Source organism: Aquarana catesbeiana, linkage group LG04 (assembly GCF_042186555.1).
Source record: "Aquarana catesbeiana isolate 2022-GZ linkage group LG04, ASM4218655v1, whole genome shotgun sequence".
NCBI classification, from domain to species: Eukaryota; Metazoa; Chordata; class Amphibia; order Anura; family Ranidae; genus Aquarana; species Aquarana catesbeiana.
In genome coordinates, this window is record NC_133327.1 from 492,204,287 (window position 1) to 492,231,300 (window position 27,014).

A 27,014-nucleotide genomic window follows, 5' to 3' on the forward strand; every position below is an offset into this window, starting at 1 on the left:
AAGGAGTAGAAAACCAGTTAAAAGATTGTATTCAGAGAGTAGTAATTATTCATATTCAGAATGGTCTAAGGTATTGGTGGTGTACCCTAGAGGTTCAGTGGGACCCTTACTTTTAACCTATTTATAAATGATTTAGAGTTTGGAATTAAAGCCGGCCATAAATGGTTCAAATCTCGGTTCAGCAGGGACCGACCGAGATTCAATCCATGTATGGGCAGACTGATTGAGTCGATCCAGCACAGAGCATAATTAGACACTCCTAGAAGAGGAATTTGGAGGCTGTAATAGGTTGTTGACCAGTCAGCTTTTTTTTTAATTTTTTTTATTTTTATTTAGCAAGTTCAGAGGCACATTTCAAGTGAAAAATAATTTATGGAAAGTGAAAAATACTGTGCCCTTATGTATACAAAAGAAAATAGGGAAGCTTGGGTCCTTAATAATTTACAATGCCTAAACCTTTTTATAGTCCAGAAACATTTAGACAAAATAAATGTGAATAAAACACCAGGACCAGACAGCTTATATCCAAGGGTCCTCAAAGAGCTGAGCTCTATTATATCTAAGCCATTTTTTTCTAATTTTTAGAGACTCTTTAATGACTGGCATGGTACCACTGGATTGGAGTAAGGCCAATGTGATGCTTATATTTAAAAAGATCAAAGTCTTTACCAAGTAACTGCAGTCTGGTTAGTTAAACTCTCCAGTATCTTCCTGACTATAGAAGTTAAATAAAAGCATATAGAAGAGTTTTTGCTAGGAAATAAAATGTCAGGTCAGCATGGATTCAAAAAATGCCAAACAAAATTGGATTTATTTTTATGGAGAATTAAGCAAAAACTTAAGACTAAAAGAGTGGCTGTGAATATAGTAAACTTGGATTTTGCCAAGCGTTTAACACATTTGTTCCCCACTCGTGGCTAATGTGTAAATTAAAGTGTGCGGCTTTAGTTTGTAAATGGATAAAAAACTGGAATAAAATACTGTATTTAGACAGTAGTAATGATTCATACTCTGAAACGTCTAAGGTTATTAGTGGTGTACCCCAAAGTTCAGTGTTGGAGCCCTCATTTTCAACATTTATAAATGATATAGGGCAGTGATGGTAAACCTTGGCACCCCAGATGTTTTGGAACTACATTTCCCATGATGCTCTGGCACTCTGCAGTGTAGTTGAGCATCATGGGAAATGTAGTTCCAAAACATCTGGGATGCCAAGGTTCACCATCACTAATATAGGGTCTGGGATAAAGTACCATTTCAGTGTTTGCAGATGACACGAAGCTATGCAGTAGAATAATGTCCTTACAGGATGTCTGCAATTTACAAGCTGATCTCAATGCACTGTTTAATTGGGAAACTATGTAGCAAATCAGGTTTAATGTTGATAAATGTAAAGTTATGCATTTGGGGGCTAAAATATGCATGCATCATATTTACTGGAAGGAGTATAGCTGGGAAAGCCTATGGTGGAGAAGGATCTGGATGTTCTGGTAGATCATAGACTTAAAGAGATATTAAAGCCTTTTTTCTTTTTTTTTTTTTAAATAACAAACATGTTATACTTACCTGCTCTGTGGTTTGCACAGAGCAGTCCAGATCCTCCTCTTCTTGGTTCCCACGCCAGGGAACTTGCTCTGGGGCACCCAAGCAGGCATGCTCCCAAGCCATGGCTCTGTGTCCATTCACCCATGGGGCTGTGGCTCAGCCCCGCCCTGCCCCTCCGTCTCCTGATTGGCTCACTGGTTGTGATTGACAACAGCAGGAGACAATGGCTCCCGCCGCTGCCAAAAGCCAATCAGGAGTGCGAGTCCCTAGAGTGGCAAGGCTCTCATGGACATCGCTAGATTGAGATGGGGCTGCACACAGATGTTTATTTTTACCTAACCATGTGCCTTTACAACCACTTTAATAATAGCATGCCATGCCAAGCTGCAGTCTCTAAAGCTAGCAAAATATTTTTGTATTAAGAGCTATAGACTCCAGAGAGAGGGGCAAAATTTTGCCCCTGTATAAATCATTAGTAAGACCTCATCTAGAATATGCAGTTCAGTTTTGGGCACCAGTTTACAAACAGGAAATAAGGGAAACTGGACAAAGTGTAAAGAAGAGCAACCAAACAAAAAGAGGCATGGAGGATCTCCGCTATGAGGGGAAAAAATAGCTGAATTAAATTTATTCTCTCTTGAGAGGCAATTAAGGGGGGGGGGGGTGTATGATCAACATGTATAAATACATACAATAAGTGGTCCATATAGTGTTCTTGGTGAAGAGTTATTCACTTTCAGGTTATTACAGTGGACAAGGGGGCACTCTTTACATCTGGAGGAAAAGAGATTTAACCTTCACTTTTTTTTTTTTTTAACGGAAAGACTTCTTCACAGCTGTGCAGCCATGTGTCCCAATACACATCTATGCCTGCAAAGGGACGTATGCAACACCTGTGCTAGAAAAACATGGCCCTGCATGGAGCACGTAGGTAAATGGTCATGGAAACAAGATATAATCATTTTAAATACTTGATTTTCTGTGTGTTTTTACCTGCAATTTGAATTAGTGGCATGGTTTAAGTGAAGAAAATCTAGCTAGCCATGACAAAAATCACTCATTATCACTGCCCCGAAGGTTGGAATGGTATAGTTATCACAAGTGATGTTCAAAAGAAGAAGCATTTCTTGCTATTGCCACTGTCAGTGGTTACCCTATTGCTATGTTATAAATTGTTTAGATATTACTTTGTGGTAAGTGTCCTAAAAAAAAATAAAAATTATCTAAAACACATATGGATCACTTTGTTTCATTCTTTTTATTTAAATGAACAGAAAAGTGTGCGAGTCTCTCACTGGCTTGTCAGATAGCCTTGCAACAGTCCTTGTATGCGAGACAATATAATTTCATTAGTGCTACTGCAGTTGTCTGGTCCATAGGGAGGGTCAATGCTTAATACTCCGGCCACACGCAATGTGCTCAGTGAGTCTCCTTGTACAGTAACAGGAATATTGTTTTGCTCCAGCCAACTTTTCAAGCTCTGTTTTCTGGTCTCCAAATCTTCACTGGAGTGTAAACTGGTTTCGTAAAGGCTGAACATATTTGAAAGTCTCTTTTTAATGATGTCATCTGCTTCATTGATTGCCTCTACGTTTTGTATGGCATGCCCCATTACCACCCGAACCAGTGTTTTCTGGGCTTCTTCAAAATTAGCCAGGACAACACTAAAAAAAAAAAAAGTTTAAAAGAAAGCAGCTGTTAATAGATGTTAAAAGACAGACACTCTAAAGCTTTAAAATGTACAAATACTTTTGAATTTTCAAAATTTCTGCATAGGAAATACCTAAAGTGGTTTTCACCCAGTTACCCTCTTATTTATTTGATGAAAATGATCCAAAGTTGTGTATTTGTGTGTGGCAAGAATAAGTGGATAACTAGGATTCTGAGGGGAGGGTGTGACCAATGGCAATGCTGATTTTTTTTTTTTACCGACTACCCATATAAAGAGGAATTTCAACACTGGCCACCAATGTAATAGGGGTTTACACTGATCACTAATGTAATAGAAGCATTCACAGTAACCACCAATGTAAGAAAGGATTTACACGAAGATTTACACTGACCACTGTAACTGAGACATTTGTGTGTGTCGGGAACGCATGCAAAATCGCTTTCCTGACACCTAAGAAACGAGCTGCCCTTTAGCAGGTACACAGCAGTGCCATTAATTGCTAATGGCACCCTCACGCATCTGCTGACATGTGCCTTGGCACCGTGTGATTTTGGAAAAGGGTTTGGGACTTTCTTCCGCATTTGTAGCACATAGAGCAGCCCATTGAAATGAATGGGCTGCCCTACATCTTTATCCACCCTGTCAGTATACCTCTGCACCCCAAACCTCCCCCCTCCCCTTTAACTCTACCTGCCTCCTCTGCTCACCTTTGCACCCACCTTCCTTACCTCTATATATCCCCTTATTGCTCACCTGTGCACCCTAAACTAATTCCTTCTCTGCACAACACCCCACACTACCCCCCCCCCCTACTAATTTGTTACCAGAACGGGCTGATGGTAGGCTTAATGACCACAGTTGTAGGCAGGACTTTCAAGCATGGCCCTTTATCTCCCCAGTGGGCAGCATTCAGTATAGGTGATGATGGATATGACCTCAGGAGGGCATGATATACATTTGAATGCTGCCTCTATTTACGTATGAATGCTGCCAGTCCGCGGCTATTTAACATATGAATGCCGGCATTTACATGTAAATACAGGGCTTGCAGGTGAGTCATCTGTACACAACATTAGGGGAGAGCTAGGCGGCATTAGTAACAGAACTTCACACTGAGATATCAGGACACAGCATGGGACTAAAACCTCAAGGGAATTTAAACTGGGATAGTTGGCAAGTATGAGGCAGCTGCTTTGGGCCCCACAACAATGACAGGGCCCAGGGCAGCTGCCCCTTTTGCCGTGCCTTAAAGACGGCCCTGCTTGCAGTCCTTAGATGTGGTGGCTACATTACATTTCTGTTTTCATGCACTTTATACAAGTACAGAAAAATTTCTCATGATCTTGTCAGAAATGTGTTCTGAACCGAAACATCAATGTCATCAGCTTTCCAAACTATCTTCTGTCAACTACACAACCCCTTCCTTCTAAGTAATAGAGATGAGAAGAGGAGGAGACGTTTGTAGTCCAAACCAGGAGAGCAGCCTAGGGTGACAACGCTGCCCCACCATAGATACTGTATGGGGGGGGGCGAGAGTTGTCACCCCTGGACAGGGAGTATTACTGACAGGAATGGCAGGTCAAAATAAAAGGAAGGGAAAACCTGAAAACAAATTAACATTACATATTAATTTGTTTTTGAGTTTAGATAAGCTGTAAGTTCTATTTGCTCACTTGTCAGTGTGCAAGGGCATTTAGTTTCATACATATTGTAAAAAAAAAAAGCAGACCATGTCCTAATGATTTGTATTTCATTCCAAAGCTGGCTATACACTGCTAAAAGTTTGGCCGATTCCTACTGAACTGGCTGCAATTCAAGCAGTGGGTGGCCCTATTAGTACCTCCCCACTGGAATAAAAGTTGATTTTTATTCCAGCTGAACAGCACTGTTCAAGTATTCAGCCGTGGCTGATGCGGATAAATACAATAACCGGCAGCTAACATTCCTCTATCCAACTGTTTAGTGGTGATGGGGGAATCGATCTCAATTAGCCACGAAAGGTGGCCAACTTAAATTTTAACACAAATTATCAAAAAAATAGAGTGGAATTGCTGCTGGTGATTGCTGTGTTTGCATTTTTAGGTTCTTTTTGGGGTTTTTCCTTGCAGCTTTTTTTAACACCTTTTCTGCCACTTTTTAAACAGCCTTTTTTTTTCCCTTCCTTCCTTCAAACTGCTAATTAAGGGGAGTGGTTAATTGGTCACAGGTGCTTGAGGTCCTATATAACTTTCTGCAGAACTAATTTCTGAGCCTGCTCATCCTTGAGCTTACCACCTTTTTGCTTTCTGGAACTCGGACCTAAGTGGTGAATTAACAACCAGAGTTTAAATCAGGCGATTATAAAAGGAGTCTTCAAACCTGTAAGTAACATCTGAAATTTCCTGTTAGTAATATTATTGTAACTGGGAAAAATGAGGGTTAGCAAAATGTAAGGTTTTGTGCAGTGCACAGTGTGCCACATGTATACAACAATGGAGCAACAGCTCCAGAATGGATACCGCTGCAACAGATCGATGTGAGCAGGTTGCCCTTGTGGAAGCTCGCATTAGGGATCTGGAAGAGCAAATTGCAACACTGGGCAGAACTGACAACCTTGAAAGGGGTCCTCTGCTCACTGAGCAGGTGGCTAGTAGGGTTAATGGGGAGGGTGGAGGGGTAAGTCAGGATTAGGGATGAGCTTCGAGTTCGACTCGAACATCGGCTGTTCGCCAGTTCACCGAACAGCGAACAATTTGGGGTGTTCGCGGCAAATTCGAAAGCCGCGGAACACCCTTTAAAAGTCTATGGGAGAAATCAAAAGTGCTAATTTTAAAGGCTTATATGCAAGTTGTCATAAAAAGTGTTTGGGGACCTGGGTCCTGCCCCAGGGGACATGTGTCAATGCAAAAAAAAAGTTTTAAAAACGGCCGTTTTTTCGGGAGCAGTGATTTTAATAATGCTTAAAGTAAAACAATAAAAGTGAAATATTCCTTTAAAGTGGATGTAAACCCAATGTCATCCTTTCTAAACTACTGCCATAGGGGTTATCTATAAGGATATACATGCCTCCTGCATATATCTTTACCTGTCAAATGTCTCCCCTCTGTCTGTTATGAGACCCGAAAAACTGCATATTCTGTGGGTGGGTCTGTTGTCTGGAGCTCGGTGAGTGGAGTCGTGATGTCAGTAGACTCCCCGCCCACCACTACACTCCCCTTGTCAATATGCATTTTCTCCTCTGTATTTTTAATACTGAACTATTGCTGAACTTCTGCTATGCTCTCTAACATCCAGTGAAAAGACAGGAAAGTAACCACATGACTTCAGCATGCCAAATCATGCTGAGGTATGGAACAGCCAATCCTTGCAGAGCTGCTGAAGAAAGGAGTGGGAGGGAATTAAAAAATAATGCCTGTGTCTTAGGCAAGTGCACGAGATGTAAATTACCTGTCACTCACAGCAAGGGGGAGTATTTGACAAAGTTTTTCTCACTGAACAATAAAAGAGGATTGCTCAGAGATGGATTAACTCTGTGTGGCAAGACTGGGCTCAAATGATAGGAAATCTTATACTCTACAGTACGATATTAAAAAAAAAAAAAAAAAAAAAATTTCAGGTTTACATCCACTTTAAATTTCGTACCTGGGGGGTGTCTATAGCATGCCTGTAAAGTGGCGCATATTTCCCGTGTTTACAACAGTCCCTGCACAAAATGACATTTCTAAAGGAAAAAAGTAATTTAAAAGTACTTGCGGCTATAATGAATTGTCGGTCCAGGCAATACACATAAAAGTCGTTAAAAAAAAATGGCATGGGATTCCCCCACAGTCCATTACCAGGCCCTTTGGGTCTGGTATGAATATTAAGGGGAACCCCGCACCAAAACTTAAAAAAATGTCATGGGGGTCCCCACAAAAATCCATACCAGACACTTATCCGAGCACGCAACCTGGCAGGCCGCAGGAAAAGAGGGGACGAGAGAGCACCCCCCCTCTGAACCGTACCAGGCCACATGCTCTCAACATGGGGAGGGTGCTTTGGGGTAGCCCTCCAAAGCACCGTGTCCCCACGTTGATGGGGACAAGAGCCTTATCCCCACAACCTTTGCCCGGTGGTTGTGGGGGTCTGCAGGCGGGGGGCTTATCGGAATCAAGGGGACCCCCAGATCACAGCCTCCTGTGTGAAATGGTGACGGGGTACAAATGCACCCCTACCATTTCACAAAAAAAGTGTGAAAATGGTAAAAATGACATGACACGGCTTGGGGACAAGTCCTTTATTAAAAAATAAAAATGTCCCACGAAGTCCATTCATCTTCTTCTCTCGCTCCGATGGACCGAAAAAGAAAAAAAAAAAAAACCCTGCACGCCGCCACTGATCCGCCTCCATGGGAGGCACCCGCTGTAATGACCGTCCTCTCAGGTTACAGTTCTTTTGTAACTGAGGGCGGGGCCACACGGTGACGTCGCCGGGTGACCCCACCCCCTCTGACGCACAAGGACATCAATATGGCTTCCCCGAAGCGTTATAGGGATGTCCCCGTGTGTCGGGGCGGGGTCACCCGGTGACGTCACCGTGTGGCCCCGCCCTCAGTTATAAAAGAACTGTCACCTGAGAGGACGGTCATTACGGCGGGTGCCTCCCATGGAGGCGGATTGGTGGCGGCGTGCAGGTTTTTTTTTTTTCTCTTTTTCGGTCCGTCGGAGCGAGAGAAGAAGATGAACGGACTTCGTGGGACATTTTTATTTTTTAATAAAGGACTTGTCCCCTAGCCATGTCATGTAATTTTTACACTTTTTGTGAAATGGTAGGGGTACATATGTACCCCGTTACCATTTCATACGGGGTGTAAGAGAACTATTAGTGCCCGTTCGGTGCGCACACGGACGTCTGCAGATGCCTGTGCGCATCAATGCGCGGCGGACTGTGTGCACGTGCAGGAGCGCGCCCATAACGCCAATTTTATGAGGGCTTTTTATGACAATACCATGCATATAAGCCTTTCAAATTAGCACTTTTGATTTCTCCCATAGACTTTTCAAGGGTGTTTCGCGGCTTTCAAATTTGTCGCGAACACCCCCAATTGTTCGCTATTCGGCGAACACCCGATGTTTGAGTCGAACTTACGTTCAACTCCATTATTGGGCTCATCTCTAGTTACAAACAACCATTGGAAATGGTACTATTTGTACTAAAATAAAAAATATGCAACATATGTTTGCAAAATGTGACAATGAATTAAAGTGTTTGTTCACCAATGCCAGAAGTCTGCCTAGCAAAATACAGGAGTTGGAAGGTCTGGTGCACAAGGAGAACTATGATCTAATTGGTATTGCTGAATCTTGGCTTCATTCTTCTCATGACTGGGCTAGTAATATTCCTGGCTATGCTCTCTTTCAGAAAGACAGGGTAAAACGGAGGGGTGGTGGAGTCTGTCTCTATGTGAGAAGTGATCTCAAAGCGAGTGTGAAAGAGGACCTAGTTGATGGAGAGTGTGATGAGTCTGCAGCATTATGGGTGGAACTGTACATGGGTGTGCGTACTACAAAAGGTTATCATTGAAGTTTGTTATAGCCCTCCCAGTATTAATGAGGAGGTAGAGACTCAGCTCCTTGCACAGATAGAAAAGGCTGGGACAGTGATAATAATGGGGGATTTTAACTACCCAGAAATTGACTGAAGTAATGGCACTGCAGTTAAAAAGGACAAAAATGTATAAAACTATTACAAGACAAATTTTATGGTCCAGTTTGAGGCCTCGACTAGGAATGAAGCTCTGCTGGACCTGGTAATCTCAAACCATGCAGCGCTTATTACCAATATTCATATAAAAGTACATCTGGGTAGCAGTGACCATAACATGATTTAAGTTAATGTTATCTGTAAGCAACAAACACATACGGGTAAGATAAAAACACTAACTTTAAGAGAGCCAATTTTCCAAGGATGAGGTCTGCTCTCCAGGGCTTAGACTGGGAAGAAAAATTGGCATCAACGGACACAGAACAGAAATGGGAATTCTTCAAAGTGACTGTATGTAAACTTATTGCAAAGTATAATCCCATGGGCAAAAAGGCTAAAAATAAAACCCATGTGGCTCATGGACAAAGTTAAAATGGCTATAAATGATAAAAAAAGAGCTTTTAAAAATTATAGAATATAACAGAATATGTAAAAAGGAAATCAAAGATGCAAAAACGGACAGATCGCAAAATACTTTCTTCAGCTCTGTGTATACAAAGGAGCATGGCGGAGCTCATGTCCATAATGGGGGTGGTAGTGACACAGCCCCAAATGATCCACAATGGCTCAAAAGTGATATGGTCCAGAAATATTTAGACACAATAAAGGTGGATAAAGCACCTGGACCAGATGGCATCCACCCACGGATCCTAAAAGAATTGAGCTCTGTCATTTCAAGGCCATTGTTTTTAATATTTAGGGAGTCATTAATGACTGGAATGGTACAACTGGATTGGTGCAGGGCCAATGTGGTGCCCATATTTAAAAAGGATCAAAGTCTTTACCAAGTAACTATAGACCTGTTAGTTTAACTTCTATAGTCTGGAAGATTCTAGAGAGTTTAATAAAAGTCTCCATAGACAAGTTTGTGCTGGAAAAAAATATTTTAAGCAACAGACAGCATGGATTCACGAAAGACAGAAGTCAAACAAATCTGATTTCTTTTTATGAGGAGGTAAGTAAAACCTTGGACAGAGGGGTGGCTGTGGACGTGGTATACTTGGATTTTGCAAAAGCGTTTAACATAGTTCCCCACACACAGCTCATGTGTAAGGTAAAGTCTACAGGCTTGGAAAGATCAATTTGTAAATGGATAGAAAACTGACTAAAATACAGAATTCAGAGAGGAGTGGTTAATGATTCATACTCTGAATGGTCTAAGGTTATCAGTGGTGTACCTCAAGGTTCAGTGCTGGGACCCCTATTTTTTAATATCTTTATAAATTATATAGGGTCTGGGATTAAACATTGCAGATGACACTAAGCTATGCAGTGGAATAACGTCCTTTCAGGATGTCTCTAATTTACAAGCCGACCTCAATGCACTGTCTAATTGGGCAATTAAGTGGCAAGTGAGTTTTAATGTTGATAAATGTAAAGTTTTGCACTTGGGGGCTAAGAATATGTATGCATCATATATACTAGGGGGAGTCTATAGTTGAGAAAGATCTGGGGGTTTTGGTAGATCATAAGCTTAATAATTGCACGCAATGCCAAGCTGCAGTTTCCAAAGTGAGCAAAGTCCTTTCTTGTATTAAGAGAGGTATTTACTCCAGAGAGAGAGAGATATCATTTTGCCCCTGTACAAATCATTAGCAAGACCTCATCTGGAATATGCAGTTCAGTTTTGGGCACCAGTTCTCAAACAGGATAATCGGGGAACTGGAGAAAGTGCAGAGAAGGGCAACCAAACTGATCAGAGGCATGGAGTAGCTCAGCTATGAGGAAAAATTAGAGGAACTGAATCTATTCAGAGGAGATTAACCACTTACCAACCACCGTACAACGATGTACGTCGGCAGAATGGCACGGGCAGGCATAAGGGCTTACCTGTACACCCCTGCCTGCCTGCGGTCGGACCCCCCCCCCCCCCCGGTGCCTGCGGCGGCCGGCTTCATTACAGGAGCAATCCGTGCTGAGGGGGAGGCCATCTATTCGTGGGCACCCCCTCGCGATCGCTCCTGACGAAATGCTTCCTCTGCCTCTGTAATGTAAACAGCGGCAGAGGAAGTGATGTCATCTCTCCTCGTGAAGCCTTTTCGTTCCGGCATCCGAGGAGAGAAGACATCAAGTAAGTCTGCACCAACACAACACTTAGGGTCAGATAGGGTCTGCGTCTCCCCAGGCAGCGTCAGGTTAGTGCCAGTACCGCTAACACCCACGCACGCAGCATACACCTACCTTAGTGGTATAGTATCTGAACGGATCAATATCTGATCGGATCAGATCTATACTAGCCTCCCCAGCAGTTTAGGGTCCCCAAAAATGCAGTGTTAGCGGGATCAGCCCAGATACCTGCCAGCATCTGCGTTTTGCCCCTCCACCCAGCCCAGCCCACCCAAGTGCAGTATCGATTGATCACTGTCACTTACTAAACACATAACTGCAGTGTTCGCAGAGTCAGGCCTGATCCCTGAGATCGCCAAGTTTTTTTGGTAGCGTTTTTAACAGTCGCTAACAGTCTAGGAGCTTTTAGAGCCCAAAATGGCAAATCAAAGGTACACTGGTGAAGAGGCCTACACGTTTCTGAGCATGACAGATAGTGAAGAGGAAGTCACTCATCTGTCAGATTCAGGCTCAGAATTCGAACCTGTAGACAGCAGCGGCTCCATGACAGATAGCTCTGATGATGGAGTTGTGGTCCCTGCCAAGGTCAGGCATACCAGACCCCAATCTTCTTCTTCTGCTGTTGAGGTGCAAGAACCGCAGGGCTCTCGTATGGAGCAGAGAAGTACTAGCGCCGCTATTCTGGTGAACTGGCAAGCACCAGCGGCCTAGTACACCCTGGTCGTACATCCATTACTGCAGTAACACGTGGTGACGTGGCGAGTCCCATAAGTGCAGTTCAAGCTGGTGAGGTGGCAAGCACAAGTAGTGTCCCGCTGCCACCAAGAAGACAGACAGGCCCGTCGTGCCCATAGTGTCCTTCCTGCAGAATTCGCCAATCCTAATTGGGAACCCACCACTTCTGCAGCACCCGTACTTCCCCCATTCACTGGCTAACCTGGTATTCAGGTGGAAACAGTTGATTTTACGTCACTTGATTTCTATTCGCTGTTTTTCACCGAAGATCTCTATAGATCTATTGTGGACCAAAGCAATTTGTACGCTGGTCAACACATCGCCACTATTCCACAGTCCTCCCTTGCCAGAGAATGGAGACAAATTACGGTCTCCGAATTTAAGACCTTTCTGGGCCTATCCCTCAACATGGGCATAGTTAAAATGAGTACGTTGCGGTCATATTGGTCCACTGACCCAATGTACCATATGCCCGTGTTCTCTGCTTCCATGGCCAGGGCACGATACGAGCAGATTTTGCGGTTCATGCACTTCAACAACAATGAACTCTGTCATCCTCGTGGAGACCCTGGATACGATCGGCTCTACAAAATTTGGCCCCTCGTAAACCACTTCAACCAATGTTTTGCAGACTTGTTTACTCCCCATCAAGTTGTCTGCGTTGATGAGTCCCTGATTAAGTTTTCTGGCCGCTTGTCATTCAAACAGTACCTTCTCAGCAAGCGTGCCAGATACGGGGTCAAGATGTATAAGCTCTGTGACAGGGCCACAGACTATACGTGTAGTTTTTTGGTTTACGAGGGAAGAGATAGCCACGTAGAGCCGACAAACTACCCTGACTACATAGGAAGCGCTGGCAAAATTGTGTGGGACTTGGTGTCACCCTCGGAAAGGGGTACCACTTATATGTGGACAATTATTACACGAGCGTGCCACTTTTTAGATCATCAGATTGAAGCATGTGGCACCGTGCGATCTAATCGCCGGGGCTTTCCCCAGCGGCTTGTAGATTCCCGTCTTAGGCTGGGGGAGAGACCCTGCTTGAAGTGTAATAACTTGCTCACTATGAAGTGGAGGGATAATAAGAATGTTTTCGTTCTTACCTCCCTTCATGCAGATACGACAGTCCAAATTACTATGGCAACTGGTGTTGTGGAGAAACCCCTCTGTGTCCACGAATATAACCAAAATATGGGAGGGGTGGATCTCAATGACCAGTTGTTGGCGCCGTACCTAGTTGCCCGTAAGGCCAGACGCTGGTATAAAAAAGTGCTGAACGCTCATGTGCTATACAGAGCTTCAGGACGGACTGGATCCTTCCTTAAATTCCAGGAAGAGATCGTCGGAGCCCTTCTGTTTCCAGACGGTGCTCCACCGTAAGCCGGCTGCATGAGAGGCATTTTCCTTATGTCCTCCCGCGTACCCCTACCCAACGAGCCCCCCAAAGAAAATGTGTCTGCAGAAAGCGCGGATATAGGCATGACACCCGCTATTATTGTCCCTCCTGTCCTGACAATCCTGGTCTTTGCATTGGTGAATGTTTTGAATGCTACCATACACTAGTGGAGTTTTAGCGTAGGGTACAGCATTGCACAGACTAGGCACACTTTCACAGGGTCTCCCAAGATGCCATCGCATTTTGAGAGACCCGAACCTGGAACCGGTTACAGTTACAAAAGTTAGTTACAAAAAAAAAGTGTTAAAAAAAAAAAAAAAAAAAAAACCAAAAAAAAAAAAATAAAAAAAAAATAGTTGTCGTTTTATCGTTATCGATATTGTCCTAGTCTTTTTTTTTACTGTATTCTATTCTGCAATGTTTTATTGTTAAGTTTTATCCTGTTTGCTTTTCAGGTATGTAATTTTTTTATACTTTACTGGTTACTGTGTTTTCTTGTTAACCGTTTTTTTGTTTTCAGGTACGCCATTCAGCTGCAGCGCAGATTTATTTATCTTGACAGCAACAGCGTTTGCTCCCACGATAGCCTTGACTCCAGCGCTGTCGGAGGTGATTTCACCACCACAGTTACATACTTCAGCTTAAAAAAAGAGCATATATGCCGAAGCATGGGGGCAGCAGGGGCAGAGGAGCGATTTGCTCCTACCTTTTGGGGCGGATGCCCCCATGCTTTGGCATATATAGACAGTGCATGTATGCCCATTAGAAGTGGGTGGATAAAGGGAGGTATTCTAATGGTGGGCATACCCCCCGACGATCAATCTCTTTTTTTCGTTCAGCCCACAGGCTGCATGAAAAAAAAAGATTACAATATATGCCCAAGGACCAGCAACGTACTGGTATGTTGCTGGACTTTGAGTGGTTATACCAGAATGATGCCTGCAGGTTTAGGTATCATCTTGGTATCATTCTTTTCAGCCAGCGGTCGGCTTTCATGTAAAAGCAATCCTAGTGGCTAATTAGCCTCTAGACTGCTTTTACAAGCAGTGGGAGGGAATGTCCCCCCCACCACCACCACCTTCCATGGTTTTCTCTGGCTCTCCTGTCTTAACAGGGAACCTGAGAATGCAGCCGGTGGTTCCGCCAGCTGACCATAGAGCTGATCAGAGACCAGAACGGCTCCAATCATCTCTATGGCCTAAGAAACCGGAAGCTACGAGTATTTCATGACTTAGATTTCGCCGGATACATTGGGAAACTGAGAAAGCATTTTATCACACCGATCTTGGTGTGGTCAGATGCTTTGAGGGCAGAGGAGAGATCTAGGGTCTAATAGACCCCAATTTTTTCAAAAAAGAATACCTGTCACTACCTATTGCTATCATAGGGGATATTTACATTCCCTGAGATAACAATAAAAATGATAAAAAAAAATAAATGAAAGGAACAGTTTAAAAATAAAATAAAAAAGCAAAATAAATAAAACATCCCTGTCCCCCCCTGCTCTCGCGCAAAGGCGAATGCAAGCATCGGTCTGGCGTCATATGTAAACAGCAATTGCACCATGCATGTGAGGTATCACCGCGAAGGTCAGGATGAGGGCAGTAATTTTAGCAGTAGACCTCCTCCGTAAATCTAAAGTGGTAACCTGTAAAGGCATTTAAAGGCTTTTAAAAATGTATGTAGTTTGTCGTCGCTGCGCGTTTGTGCACAATTTTAAAGCATGTTGTGTTTGGTATCCATGTACTCGGCCTAAGATCATCTTTTTTATTATATCAAACATTTGGGCAATATAGTGTGTTTTAGTGCATTAAAATTAAAAAAAGTGTTTTTTCCACAAAAAAAAAATGCGTTTGAAAAATCGCTGCGCAAATACTGTGTGAAAAAAAAAAAAATTAAACACCCACCATTTTAATCTGTAGGTCCTTTGCTTTAAAAAAATATATAATGTTTAGGGGTTCAAAGTAATTTTCTTGCAAAAAAAAAAAAAAAAATTTTTCATGTAAACAAAAAGTGTCAGAAAGGGCTTTGTCTTCAAGTGGTTAGAAGAGTGGGTGATGTGTGACATAAGCTTCTAAATGTTGTGCATAAAATGCCAGGACAGTTTAAACCCCCACCCCCTCCCCCCCAAATGATCCCATTTTGGAAAGTAGACACCCCAAGCTATTTTCTGAGAGGCATGTTGAGTCCATGGAATATTTTATATTTTGACACAAGTTGCGGAAAAAAGACCAATTTTTTTTTTGCACAAAGTTGTCACTAAATGATATATTGCTCAAACATGCCATGGAAATATGTGAAATCACACCCCAAAATACATTCTGTTGCTTCTCCTGAGTACAGGGATACCACATGTGTGAGACTTTTTGGGAGCCTAGCCGTGTACGGGACTCCGAAAACCAATCACCGCCTTCAGGCTTTCTAAGGGTGTAAATTTTTGATTTTACTCCTCACTGCCTATCACAGTTTCGGAGGCCATGGAATGCCCAGATGGCACAAACTCCCCCCCCCCAAATGACCCCATTTTGGAAAGTAGACACCCCAAGCTATTTGCTGAGAGGTATGGTGAGCATTTTGGCATTTTATGGCCTTCGAAACTGTGATAGGTAGTGAGGAGAGAAATCAAAAATTTACGCCCTTAGAAATCCTGAAGGTGGTGCTTGGATTTCAGGGCCCCGTACGCGGCTACGCTCCCAAAAATTCCCACACATGTGGTATCCCCGTACTCAGGAGAAGCGGCAGAATGTATTTTGGGGTTTAATTCCACATATACCCATGGAATGTTTGAGCAATATATCATTTAGTGACAACTTTGTGCAAAAAAATAAAAAAGTTTGTCATTTCCCCACAACTTGTGGCAAAATAAAATAATAATAATATAATAATAATAATAAAATATTTCATGTACTCAACATGCCTCTCATCAAATAGCTTGGGGTGTCTACTTTCCAAAATGGGGTCATTTGGGGGGGTTTGTGCCATCTTCGCATTTTATGGCCTTCAAAACTGTGATAAGTAGTGAGGAGTGAAATCAAAAATCTACACCCTTAGAAATGCTGAAGGTGGTGATTGGTTTTTGGGGCCCCGTATGCGGCTAGGCTCCCAAAAAGTCCCACACATGTGAAGCAGCAAAATGTATTTTGGGGTGCAATTCCACATATAACCATGGCATGTGTGAGCAATATATCATTTAGTGACAACTTTTTGTAAAAATTTTTTTTTTTTTGTCATTATTCAATCACTTGGGACAAAAAAATAAAATATTCAATGGGCTCAACATGCCTCTTAGCAATTTCCTTAGGGTGTCTACTTTCCAAAATTGGGGTCATTTGGGGGGATTTTGTACTGCCCTGCCATTTAGCACCTCAAGAAAGGAGATAGGCAGTCATAAACTAAAAGCTACGTAAATTCCAGAAAATGTACCCTAGTTTGTAGACGCTATAACTTTTGCGCAAAACCAATAAATATACGCTTATTGGCACTTTTTTTTTTTTTTTTTACGTTGAACAAAGGTTTTTATTAATCAACTGGTGCATACATGTTATGTTTGCTTTTACATATAAACTTAGTAACAGATACATTGAGTGTTATACAGTCTGTAATTAAGATATCTGGTACATTTTTTCCGTCATGTGATTATATTCTACAAGTACAGCATACATTTAGTACATAGAGACTACATATTGAGGCGTGTGTTCAATTATTAATTTCAAGCTAATTTGGTTTTATTAGACACATGTATCAGATTCCTGGAGCCAGCGATCCCATATCTTGTTGTATTTGTTGGGGCAGCCTCTATTGATATATATGCATTTCTTATACGGCAGGGTATTATTCACTTCTATTTTCCATTCTGATATTTTGGGAGGCGTTTGTCTCATCCATTTTTTAGCTATGATTTTTCTTGCTGCAAACAGCGTCTCATGAAGAAATATTTTTGTATACTTATCAATTGTATCTGGTATTATGCCAAGAAGGCATTGTTTTGGGTCTAATGCTAGGGGTATCATTAGGGGTACCATTGTATCGTGTAGGAATGTCACGATTTGTTTCCACAAGCCTTGAATCTTGGGACATGTCCAGATCAAGTGGAAGAAAGTGCCTGTCTCTCTTCCACACATCAGGCTTGTGGTAGATTGGGCGCGTTTGTATCTTGCCACTCTAAGGGGTGTGAGGTATGCCCTGTGTAGAATGTAGAGTTGCGACAGTCGATCCGATAGTTTGGGGCAGTGATGGCAAACCTTTTTGAGCCTGAGTGCCCAAACTGCAACACAAAGCCACCTTTTTTTTTTCAAAGTGCCAACAATGCAATTAGTAACAGCCACAGATAATGGTCTCCCAGTATAGCTGGCGTGCCCACAGAGAGGGCTCTGTGTGCCAGCTGTGGCATGAGTGCCATAGGTTCGCCATCACTGGTTTGGGGGATAGGGCCTTACAAGACTCCAGTGCCTCCTCCCACTCCTCATCCCCCATTGGTCCCACCTCTCTTTCCCATCTGGGTTTCAGGTCGTATGCTATTTTAGTAGAGATGGGGGTTGAGAGCATGTTGTAAAATGCTGAAATCAGTTTATGGGGATCCGTGTTCTTAATTACTGCCATAATGACATTGGGTGTAGGGTTTGGGACGGAGTCAGAAAATTGTGATTGTGTCGCATGGCGAAGTTGTAGAAATCTAAAGAACATTCGATTTTGAATTGTAAATTCTTCTTTAAGTGAATTGAAAGTCTTAAGGTGCCCATCTTTTAGTATGTGATGTAGGTAGAATATTCCCTGCCTGGACCGTATACTTTTGTCATGAATTTTGTTGAATTCGGGAAGGTTCTTGTTGTGCCATATCAGCGTGTAGTCATTAAATTGTGGGATTTCAAGTTTGGAAGCGGCTAAGTCCCATATTTTCCTATAGTGGTATAGCATGGTTTGTCTATTTTCCCCTGGTTCCGACCCTCCCGAACCCGATGCTATTGCGTATATCGAGTCCTTGGTGTGTTTGTGCCCATTTTGGACATAGGAGTGTGAGAAATCTCTCACTATCCGTTTTATCTATGTGGAAGAGCTGTGACAATTGTGATGCGATGTAATATAGGTTAAAGTCAGGGAGAGCTGTGCCACCAAGGTCAGTTGGGTTCTTGAGGGTTTGCCATGCCAGTTTGTGTCTGTTAGTTCCCCACACAAAGGGCTTGAGAAGGGACTCCAGAGACTTGAAATGTTTCAGTGGTAAGTAAACTGGAGTATGCCATAGGACATGCAGTATTTTAGGGAGTAGGATAATTTTAATTAAATTTATGCGGCCCCAGGTTCCAAGTGGGAGTCGGGACCATATTCGTACTTTAGTTTTAACCAGGGAAAGGAGAGGGTCCATATTAAGGGATATGTAGTCCGTAGAGGATCTGGATCTATGGATCCCCAGGTATTTAATGATAGCAACTCTCTGTAGTGGTAGTCTGGCTTGAGATTCTGGGAGTGGGAAGCTATCGATTGGTAGAATTTGGGACTTATCCCAATTTATTTTCAATCCTGAAAATGTTCTGAATTGTTCGATCGTGTGAAGTGCGGTGTGTAAAGATGGGCCTGAGTCTGCTAAATATAACAGCGTGTCATCTGCATACATACTGATTTTTTCAATTAAGGAGTCCATTCTCAGTCCTTTAATCTCTGGGTTTGCTCGGATAGATATCGCAAGGGGTTCCGCCGCAAGGGCATACAATAGTGGGGACAAAGGACAGCCCTGTCTCGTACCTCTGCTAAGGTCAAACGTCTGAGACAGCCACCCATTGGCTACCACCTTGGCTTTGGGTGCCTGGTATAACAGTTGAACCCACTTAATATATTTGGGACCGAAGCCATAGCCCTCCAAACATCTCCAGAGACACCTCCACTCCACCGAGTCGAAGGCTTTTGCTGTATCCAAAGTTACTACAACTCGTGAACCAACCTCCTCATGTATGGCCTGTAGATTTATGTATAATTTCCGAAGATTAAACGAGGTATTGCGACCAGGCATGAAACCTGCCTGGTCTGTATGTATTAGGGACAAGATGACCTGATTGAGCCTGATGGATAGTACTTTGGCCAATATCTTGATGTCAACCTGTAATAGGGATATGGGGCGGTAAGATACTGGGTATCCCAGGTCTTTTCCTGGTTTGGGGATAAGGATTATGATTGCCTCTGTCATGGACGGGGGTAGAGTCCCAGTCTCAAAGAGATGGTTGTATAAAGCCAGTAATTTGGGGGGGGAGTGTTTCACTAAATTGGGAATAAAACTCAATTGGGAGCCCGTCTGGGGATTTAGACCTGGCGAAACTAGCAATGGCGGTTGTGATTTCATCTGTGGTGAGGGGTGCCTCTAGTAGGTCTACCTGTTCTTTCGTCAGTTGTGGGACGGTCAGCTTCTCAATGAAGAGGGACATTGATTGCGTCTCAGTGGGAACTGTCATTTTGTACAAGTCGGCAAAGAAGTCTCTAAACATGGAGGTTACCATGGGTGGGTCTGTTATTTATTGTCCTCCAGGGCCATGTAGTGTGATAACCACCGGGGGTCTATCTTCACTGTGTACTAAGTACGCCAATAACTTGCCCGCTTTTTCCCCATATTCAAACATTTTTTGTTTAGAGAAAAAGAGTTTTTGTCTTGCTTTTTGAAATTGTAGCTGGGTGACTACTCTAGTTTGTAGTTTGAGCAGGTCTGCATTTGCGGGGGTCGGGGTGGTGGCAAAGTCTCTCTCAGAGGAGGACAGGTCCGCCATCGCCTTACCGAGGGCACTGGCGGAATCTGCCTTAATTTTATTGATATCAGTGATTAACGTTGAGCGAGCGAAAAGCTTAAAGGAGTCCCATACTACGGAGGGTGATGCTGACTTGTCATTCTCCGCAAAGTATAATCTCCACTTACTCGCAAACTCATCATCCTCCGGCAGGAGAGATAGCCAAAATGGGTTCAAACGCCAGGATCGTGGTGGTTTGGCTATGGGGATGCTTAATGTGATCCAGTAGGGACTATGATCCGACAGTATTCTGGGGCAGAACGCAGCCTCTATTAGTCGCGGTGTCAGTCTGTGGGAAATGAGTATGAAGTCTATGCGGGACATGGAGTTATGAGAGGATGAGAAACATGAGTACGATCTCGTTTGTGGGAACTTGTGGCGCCATGTGTCTGTTAAATGAAAGGTGGAAAGGATCTTGTAGAACCTAGTTTCGTTGGGAGCAGTCAAGGTCGGTAAAGTCGGTTGTAGCCTGTCCAAGGTTGGATTTAGTGTGGTATTAAAGTCACCCAACCAGACTGCAGATATTGCAGGGTGGTGAGCCATGAACGACAGTCCCTCTTTAATTATGGTGATGTTAAATGGGGATGGCACATAAAAGGCTAGTATGAGTAAGGGTTCCCCATGTAATTTAGCCAGGAAAAATACGTATTGGCCTTGTGGGTCAGTAGATAGTTCACATAACTCGAAATGTACAGATTTAGCTATCAAGATTGAGACTCCCCTGGCATGAGATGTGTGGGTAGAATGATACGCCCACCCAACCCATGGGCGGCGGAGTGCCATCTGGATGCTCCCCTCAACATGTGTTTCAACCAAGGCTATCACATCGGCACGCTGTTTCTTGAGGAATGTGAAGACTGCTGCACGCTTAATTTTCTCGCGCATGCCCCTCACATTCCACGTAAGAAATTTTAGAGATGCCATGGGTAGAACTTTTTGAAATCTAATGACACAGTGATGTTAGGGGATTTTCTCTTGTGCGTGAGGCACTTAGGTTCCTAATATTCAGACATGGTTGCATCAATACTGTATCACACAACATATATGAACACTCACATGAACATGACCTTCGAAATTTTACTTGTTTTCTGTGGTTAGTATGCACAAACAATTTCAACAAAACTGTAAACAAATTAACTCCCTCCCCCCCTCCCTGCCCTTTCCCAAAGTGGTGCTGGCGTATTCCCTTAACTTGTGTCCAACTGGGAAACATTTAATCTTCCAGGTTGTATAGAAAATGTGGTGTATCTGGCTGAGTCTCTGGGGTTTGAGTAAGTCAAGGGATATCACCCATATCAGTAATACAAGGTATGTTATAGTTATTCGATCCCTTTGTTTCCCGTTGAAGGCAGCTAACGTGCTCCAGAGCAAACTCCAGTGAACATGATACTGCTTCCCAGTGGTGTGTGGGGTAAAGTCTCGCTGGACGATGCATGTAACTTGTAGGACTTCTGCTTCCCCGGAGTGCCGCATAGTAATTGGACTCCTGTATAGTAAATATCTAGGGTTTGTGTCTTGTACCCACGCTGGTGTGTAGACGGACCCGGAACACATTCAGGATCTTACTATGTGTGGTACAAAACGTTCCACGTCCAGAAATGGGTGGTTTCAAATGAGGTTCCATGCGACTGCAGGGGACAATGCGACTCTGGAGAAAAGTTGAGGTTGGGCAAAATTAGTTATAACTTTATAACTGGAACTTGGTCATTCAGCTCTTTCAGGGTTAGCACGGCCCTCCAGCCAGGTAATCACTTCTTCCGGATCCTCAAAGAAGACTGCACGGCCATCATGTTCTATTCTGAGGCGGGCAGGAAAGAGCATGGAGTACTTGTAATGTAGGTTCCTCAGCCTGCACTTGGCCTCCATAAAGCTCTGACAAAGGCGTTGTACCTCCGCTGAAAAATCTGGGAAAATAGCGACTTTAACATTCCCTACTGGGATGTTTCCTTTCTCCCTCGCCATCCGCAGGGCTGCGTCTCGGTCTTTGTAGTTGAGGAGTTTGGCTATGAATGTGCGGGGGGGGGCTCCCTGTGGGGGTCTGGCTGGCATGCGATGTGCCCGCTCCACTGCAAACATGGGGGAAAAGGCTTCTCTCCCATAGGTGTTGATTAGGAGTTGTTCCAAGAACGTGGTAGTGTCCTTGCCTTCAGTCCCCTCTGGTAGGCCTATAAGGTGCAAATTACACCCTCTCAGCCTATTCTCCATATCATCTTGTTTGATGAGGAGTTGGCGTATTTGTTGTTGCACGTGGTCTGAGGAGGCTTGTAAGGGTGGAATGGCGTCCTCCACTGTGCTCAGCCTGGTCTCAGCTCCCTTCACCCGATCCCTGAGTTTTTGGAAGTCTTGTCTGATGAGGGAAATGTCCATCTTTACCTCCTCAATTTGTGCCATGAGGGAAGTTCTGCAGAAAGTGATTGCTTCAAGTAATCTGTCAGTATCGCCTGCCGTTCGTTCCCCCCCTCCTGCTTTCTCAGGGACGCCATCTTCCTCCATATCATCCTTGTCTTGTCGGCGGTACTGCTCGAGTTTCGCCGCCGCTGCTTTCTGCGATTTTGTTGGCGACATACCAAGGGAGTCCAGGGTGTCACTTAGCAGGTCTCCAATCCTGTATAGGTAAATCTGGTAGCAGAATTCTGGACAGAAGACAGCGCTGGCCTTGGCCTATGTACCTCCAGGATGACCACGGATCTCCAGGAATAGAATCTACCCAGATGCGACTGTCGCTCCGTTTGGGTTACAGGATATCTGGAGATCTGTATAGGTGGGGTAGGGTGTATAGAAGGACCCCGAGGAGGTTTCCCAGTTAAATCCAGCAGACAGGAGGGTGAATTTGCAATACAGTCTGGGTGTTGTGGTGGACCAAGATGGCCACAGACCTCCGTGAGTAGGCCGAAGCCTCAGACTTGCCTGGATGTGACCGCCGCTCCATCTGGGACGACGTGTGTCTGAGGGCCTGTGAGGGTTGGGTGGGGTATGCTGAGGGTCCCCAAGAAGGTTGCCCAGGTGAATTCAGGAGACAGCAGGGTGAAGATGCAGCATAGGCTGGGTGTACCAAGATGGCCGCGGACCTCCGTGACTAGGCTGAAGCCGCGGACTTGCATAAATGCGGCCGCCGTGTGGAGGATCGCCGCTGCGCTCGGGCCTCCGCTGTTCCGATCGCCTGCAGGGTCAGTGAAGGGGATAATGGATGTCCCCAGGAAGGTCTGTCCAGCGGGTGGGAAGTATTTTGGAGTGCAGGATGGGTTATAACAGGAGTAATAGACGGAGCTCAGGGCTTGCACGTCCTACTCCATGCTGCGTCAGGCCATGCCATTTTTTTTTTACCAAAGACATGTGGCTGAATACATTTTGGCCTAAATGTATGACCAAAATTGAGTTTATTGGATTTTTCTTATAACAAAAATTAGAAAATATAATTCTTTTTCAAAATTTTCGTTCTTTTTCCGTTTATATTGCAACAAATAAAAATCGCAGAGAAAATCAAATACCATCAAAAGAAAGCTCTATTTGTGGGAAGAAAAGGACGCAAATTTTGTTTGGGTACAACATTGCATGACCGCGCAATTACCAGTTAAAGCAGCGCAGTGCCAAATTGTAAAAAGTCCTCTGGTCTTTGGCCAGCTAAATGGTCCAGGGCTGAAGTGATTAGGAGGGTGGAATGTGATCAACATGTACAAATACATAAGTGGTCCATATAATGAACTTGGTGTTGAGTTATTCACTTTAAGGTCATCACAGAGGAAAAGGGGGCACTCTTTACATCTAGAAGATAAAAGATTTCATCTCCAAATACGAAAAGGTTTCTTCACAGTAAGGCCCCTTTAACACATGCGGACCGTATGTCCGTATTTCATCCATCCGTTTTCGGATGAAATACGGACATACAGGCATCCCTATGGGATAGCGGTTGTCAGCGGATGTACATCCGCAAACACCCGGTGTCATCCGATTCTGCGGACGGAAGAAAATCCTATTTTTCTATCCGCCTGCAGAGCGGATCGGAGGAACACGGACAGACGGTCCGTGTTCCTCCGATCCCCCATAGGGGAAAGCGGAGATATGACGGGGTGGTCCCTGCACAGTGTGCAGGTCCTGCCCTGTCATCCGCCGGCTCAGCTGGGGAAAACGGAGCAATCCCCGCTGAGCAGCGGATCCGTCCCGTGTGAAAGGGGCCTTAGAGCTGTGAAAATGTGGAATAGACTCCCTCCAGAGGTGGTTCTGGCAAGCTCAGTAGAGTGCTTTAAAAAAGGCCTGGATTATTTCCTAAAATGTACATAATATAACTGGGTACTAACATTTATAGGTAAAGTTGATCCAAATAAAATCTGATTACCTCTCGGGGGATCAGGAAGGAATTTTTTTCGCCTGCTGTAGCAAATTGGAGCATGCTTTGCTGGGGTTTACTGCATTCCTCTGAATCAACTGTGGGTTCTCTGAATCAAGTGTATTATTTTTTTTGGTTGAACTAGATGGACTTGTGTCTTTTTCAACCTGATTAACTATGTAACTAGAATACTATGTAATTGCACTTATATATAACATAATAAAAATATTTATATATAAAATGTGCTAAATTCATATATATATATATATATATATATATCTCCATATATATATATATATATATATATATATATATATATATATATATATATCCATAAATACATTTTAAAAACTCCAGGAGGCGCTGGGTTGTCTGTTTGCCTACATGCTGGATGGCTTTTTTCCACACATGTATCGATACCCATTAATACGCCAATCATGCAAGTTCATAGTTTTAATAAAAGATATTTAGTAATTCTTAATTATTATTAGTTTAATACTCTTCTTGCATTCATGTGGAATCTAGTCTGCAAGATTTGGTCTCACCTGCACAGATTCATATAAGAGTGGAGCAGTTGTCCCATGGGTGGATCTCTGAGCATGGTTTTAAGCTGACCATAGACTGAATCTCGGCCAGTTCAGCAGGAATCTGCCTGATATTTGAACCATGTATGTGCAGGCTGAATGTACCCAAGTTGATCAATTGGAATGGATTATTACTAGCAGCTGTTATTGCTGTGAACACAATGGCTCCCATGGTTGCAAGGAAGAAAAATCACTCCGTCTATGGCCAGCCTTACCTTCTGTGTTTGGGGGTCAAAAAAACGGAAAATTGTATACTTACCTTACTGTAATTTTCCTTTCCTGATGCAAAGCATGACAGCATACATGGATGGGATAGGCTCTGCCTCTCGCCCAATCAGGACTGATGGCACTATATATAAATGAGTCACCTCCCCCCAGGCGGCATTCTCGTAACTATACTCAAATGCGGAACGCACAAGGGAGGGAAAATTACCGTCAGGTAAATATACAATTTTTCGTTTTCCTCACACAAGCATGACAGCATACATGAATGGGATGTAGCGCGCCAACAAAACCTATAAGGGAGGGCCATGCTGAAGCATTTGAATCAACATAGTAGATGCATTTAGAACTGAAGTCAACTCCCCTGCTTCCAATGTTGCTTAACTGACTTTGCAATAGGCAAAAAAAATGGTTTGTAGTATATAAATCTGGTTGGTATCCTGTAAAATTCTGGACCACTGAATTCTGCCCATGAGCACGTCACCCATCTGATAAAGTGAACTCTGCACTAGATTGATGAATTTATTTTTGTCCTTTAAGCCCCTTATGCCCGTACACACGATAGGATTTTCCAACGGAAAAATGTTCGATGGGAGCTTGTTGTCGGAAATTCCGACCGTGTGTAAGCTCCATCGGACATTTTCCATTGGAATTTCGGATCGTGTGTACACAATTCCGATGCACAAAACTTCCACGCATGCTCGGAATCAAGCAGAAGAGCCGCACTGGCTATTGAACTTAATTTTTCTCGGCTCGTCTTACGTGTTGTACGTCACCGCATTCTTGACGTTCGGAATTTCCGACAAGATTTGTGTGACCGTGTGTATGCAAGACAAGTTTGAGCCAACATCCGTCGGAAAAAAAAAACCACGGATTTTGTTGTACAGGGCATTAGGCTTCTCTGACCCGAGATAACGCCATTGTCCTAGTGGACAGTGAAAAGTCTTCTGATACTGCCAGGCCTGAAGTGGCCACTGTCTGACCTTCTAGAGAAGGGCCACTTCCATGTATTACTTCCACATAGAGTCTATTACTCCAGCTTGTGGTGACACAGACATTTCAGTTTGGACATGCCGGAAGGGTGAGGTCTTGACCCAGAAGCAAGGGTGCAGACCCTCGTCTGGTGCTGGAGAGGAAGAAACCAGAGCTATTTTGTTTGATTATGGTAGCAATGAGGTAGTTTACCGTGATATCCTTAAAAAATACTGCTTTAGTGTCACTGAGCCTATTAAAGTAGTCTTGTTCAGAAGAATGGAGGAGTGGGACAACCTTCCCAACACTAGTTGCACTGCAAGTTCTAAGGGAAAAGAACGATCTGTACCAGCCTTTCGGAATTGGTTCCCCCAGATGTGCGGCGGTCACTGGATCTCAGGAATTGAGGACCTGACCAAGACTTGACTACTGCTCAATCCCTTATCTTATATTACCTGCAGCCATCTTAGGCTTTGCAGCCGGGAGCCGAGGATTCTATCCTTAAATTGTGTGAGATTTCCCATGATGATTTCCCATGTTTCCCGTAGGTTCCCCTGGTTTCCACAATGTTTCAAATAATAGTGGTGAGACCCCTCGATGAGCCTTCCTAACGTGGTTTCCCAGTTGCTAGATCCAACGTGGCTGAATTTGGATACATTTGGCTGCGCTGTGTAAGGTCTGAGATCTCAGGAAGAATAGAATAGGAGGTTCTTGGGCCAAAGACTGTACTTTGAGGACACCATGGCCTGTAAGGCCACCAGATCATTATTACCCTTATCCCAGCTGTAAGACTACAGATCCTGGTTGAACTAGATGGACTTGTGTCTTTTCAACCTGCCTAACTATGTACTATGATCCTGATGGGGAGCTTGGAGATCACAGAGTCTGGTGGCTATATAGGCTAACCTGCCGACCCGGCTGGATGTTAGTAGATCCACTGCTTCCACTTCTGGAAAGCTCCTCTTGCAGAAATAACTGCCCTTCCTGACCATTGAGTTTACTGCCAAGTTGA

The 27,014-nt window shown here is 43.7% G+C and overlaps 1 protein-coding gene across 5 annotated transcripts in view; it reads right to left on the reverse strand.

Annotated features, from left to right (window-relative positions):
- Nucleotides 1-2,784: 2,784 nt before the first annotated feature.
- Nucleotides 2,785-27,014, reverse strand: part of GEMIN6 (gem nuclear organelle associated protein 6) — a 54,474-nt gene continuing 30,244 nt past the window's right edge. For all 5 annotated transcript variants that reach the window (XM_073627680.1, XM_073627678.1, XM_073627676.1 and 2 more), the window contains exon 3: nucleotides 2,785-3,209. In XM_073627680.1, the coding sequence (XP_073483781.1) occupies nucleotides 2,837-3,209 (373 nt within the window). In that variant the 3' untranslated portion in view covers nucleotides 2,785-2,836. The remainder of the gene's footprint in view (nucleotides 3,210-27,014) is intronic.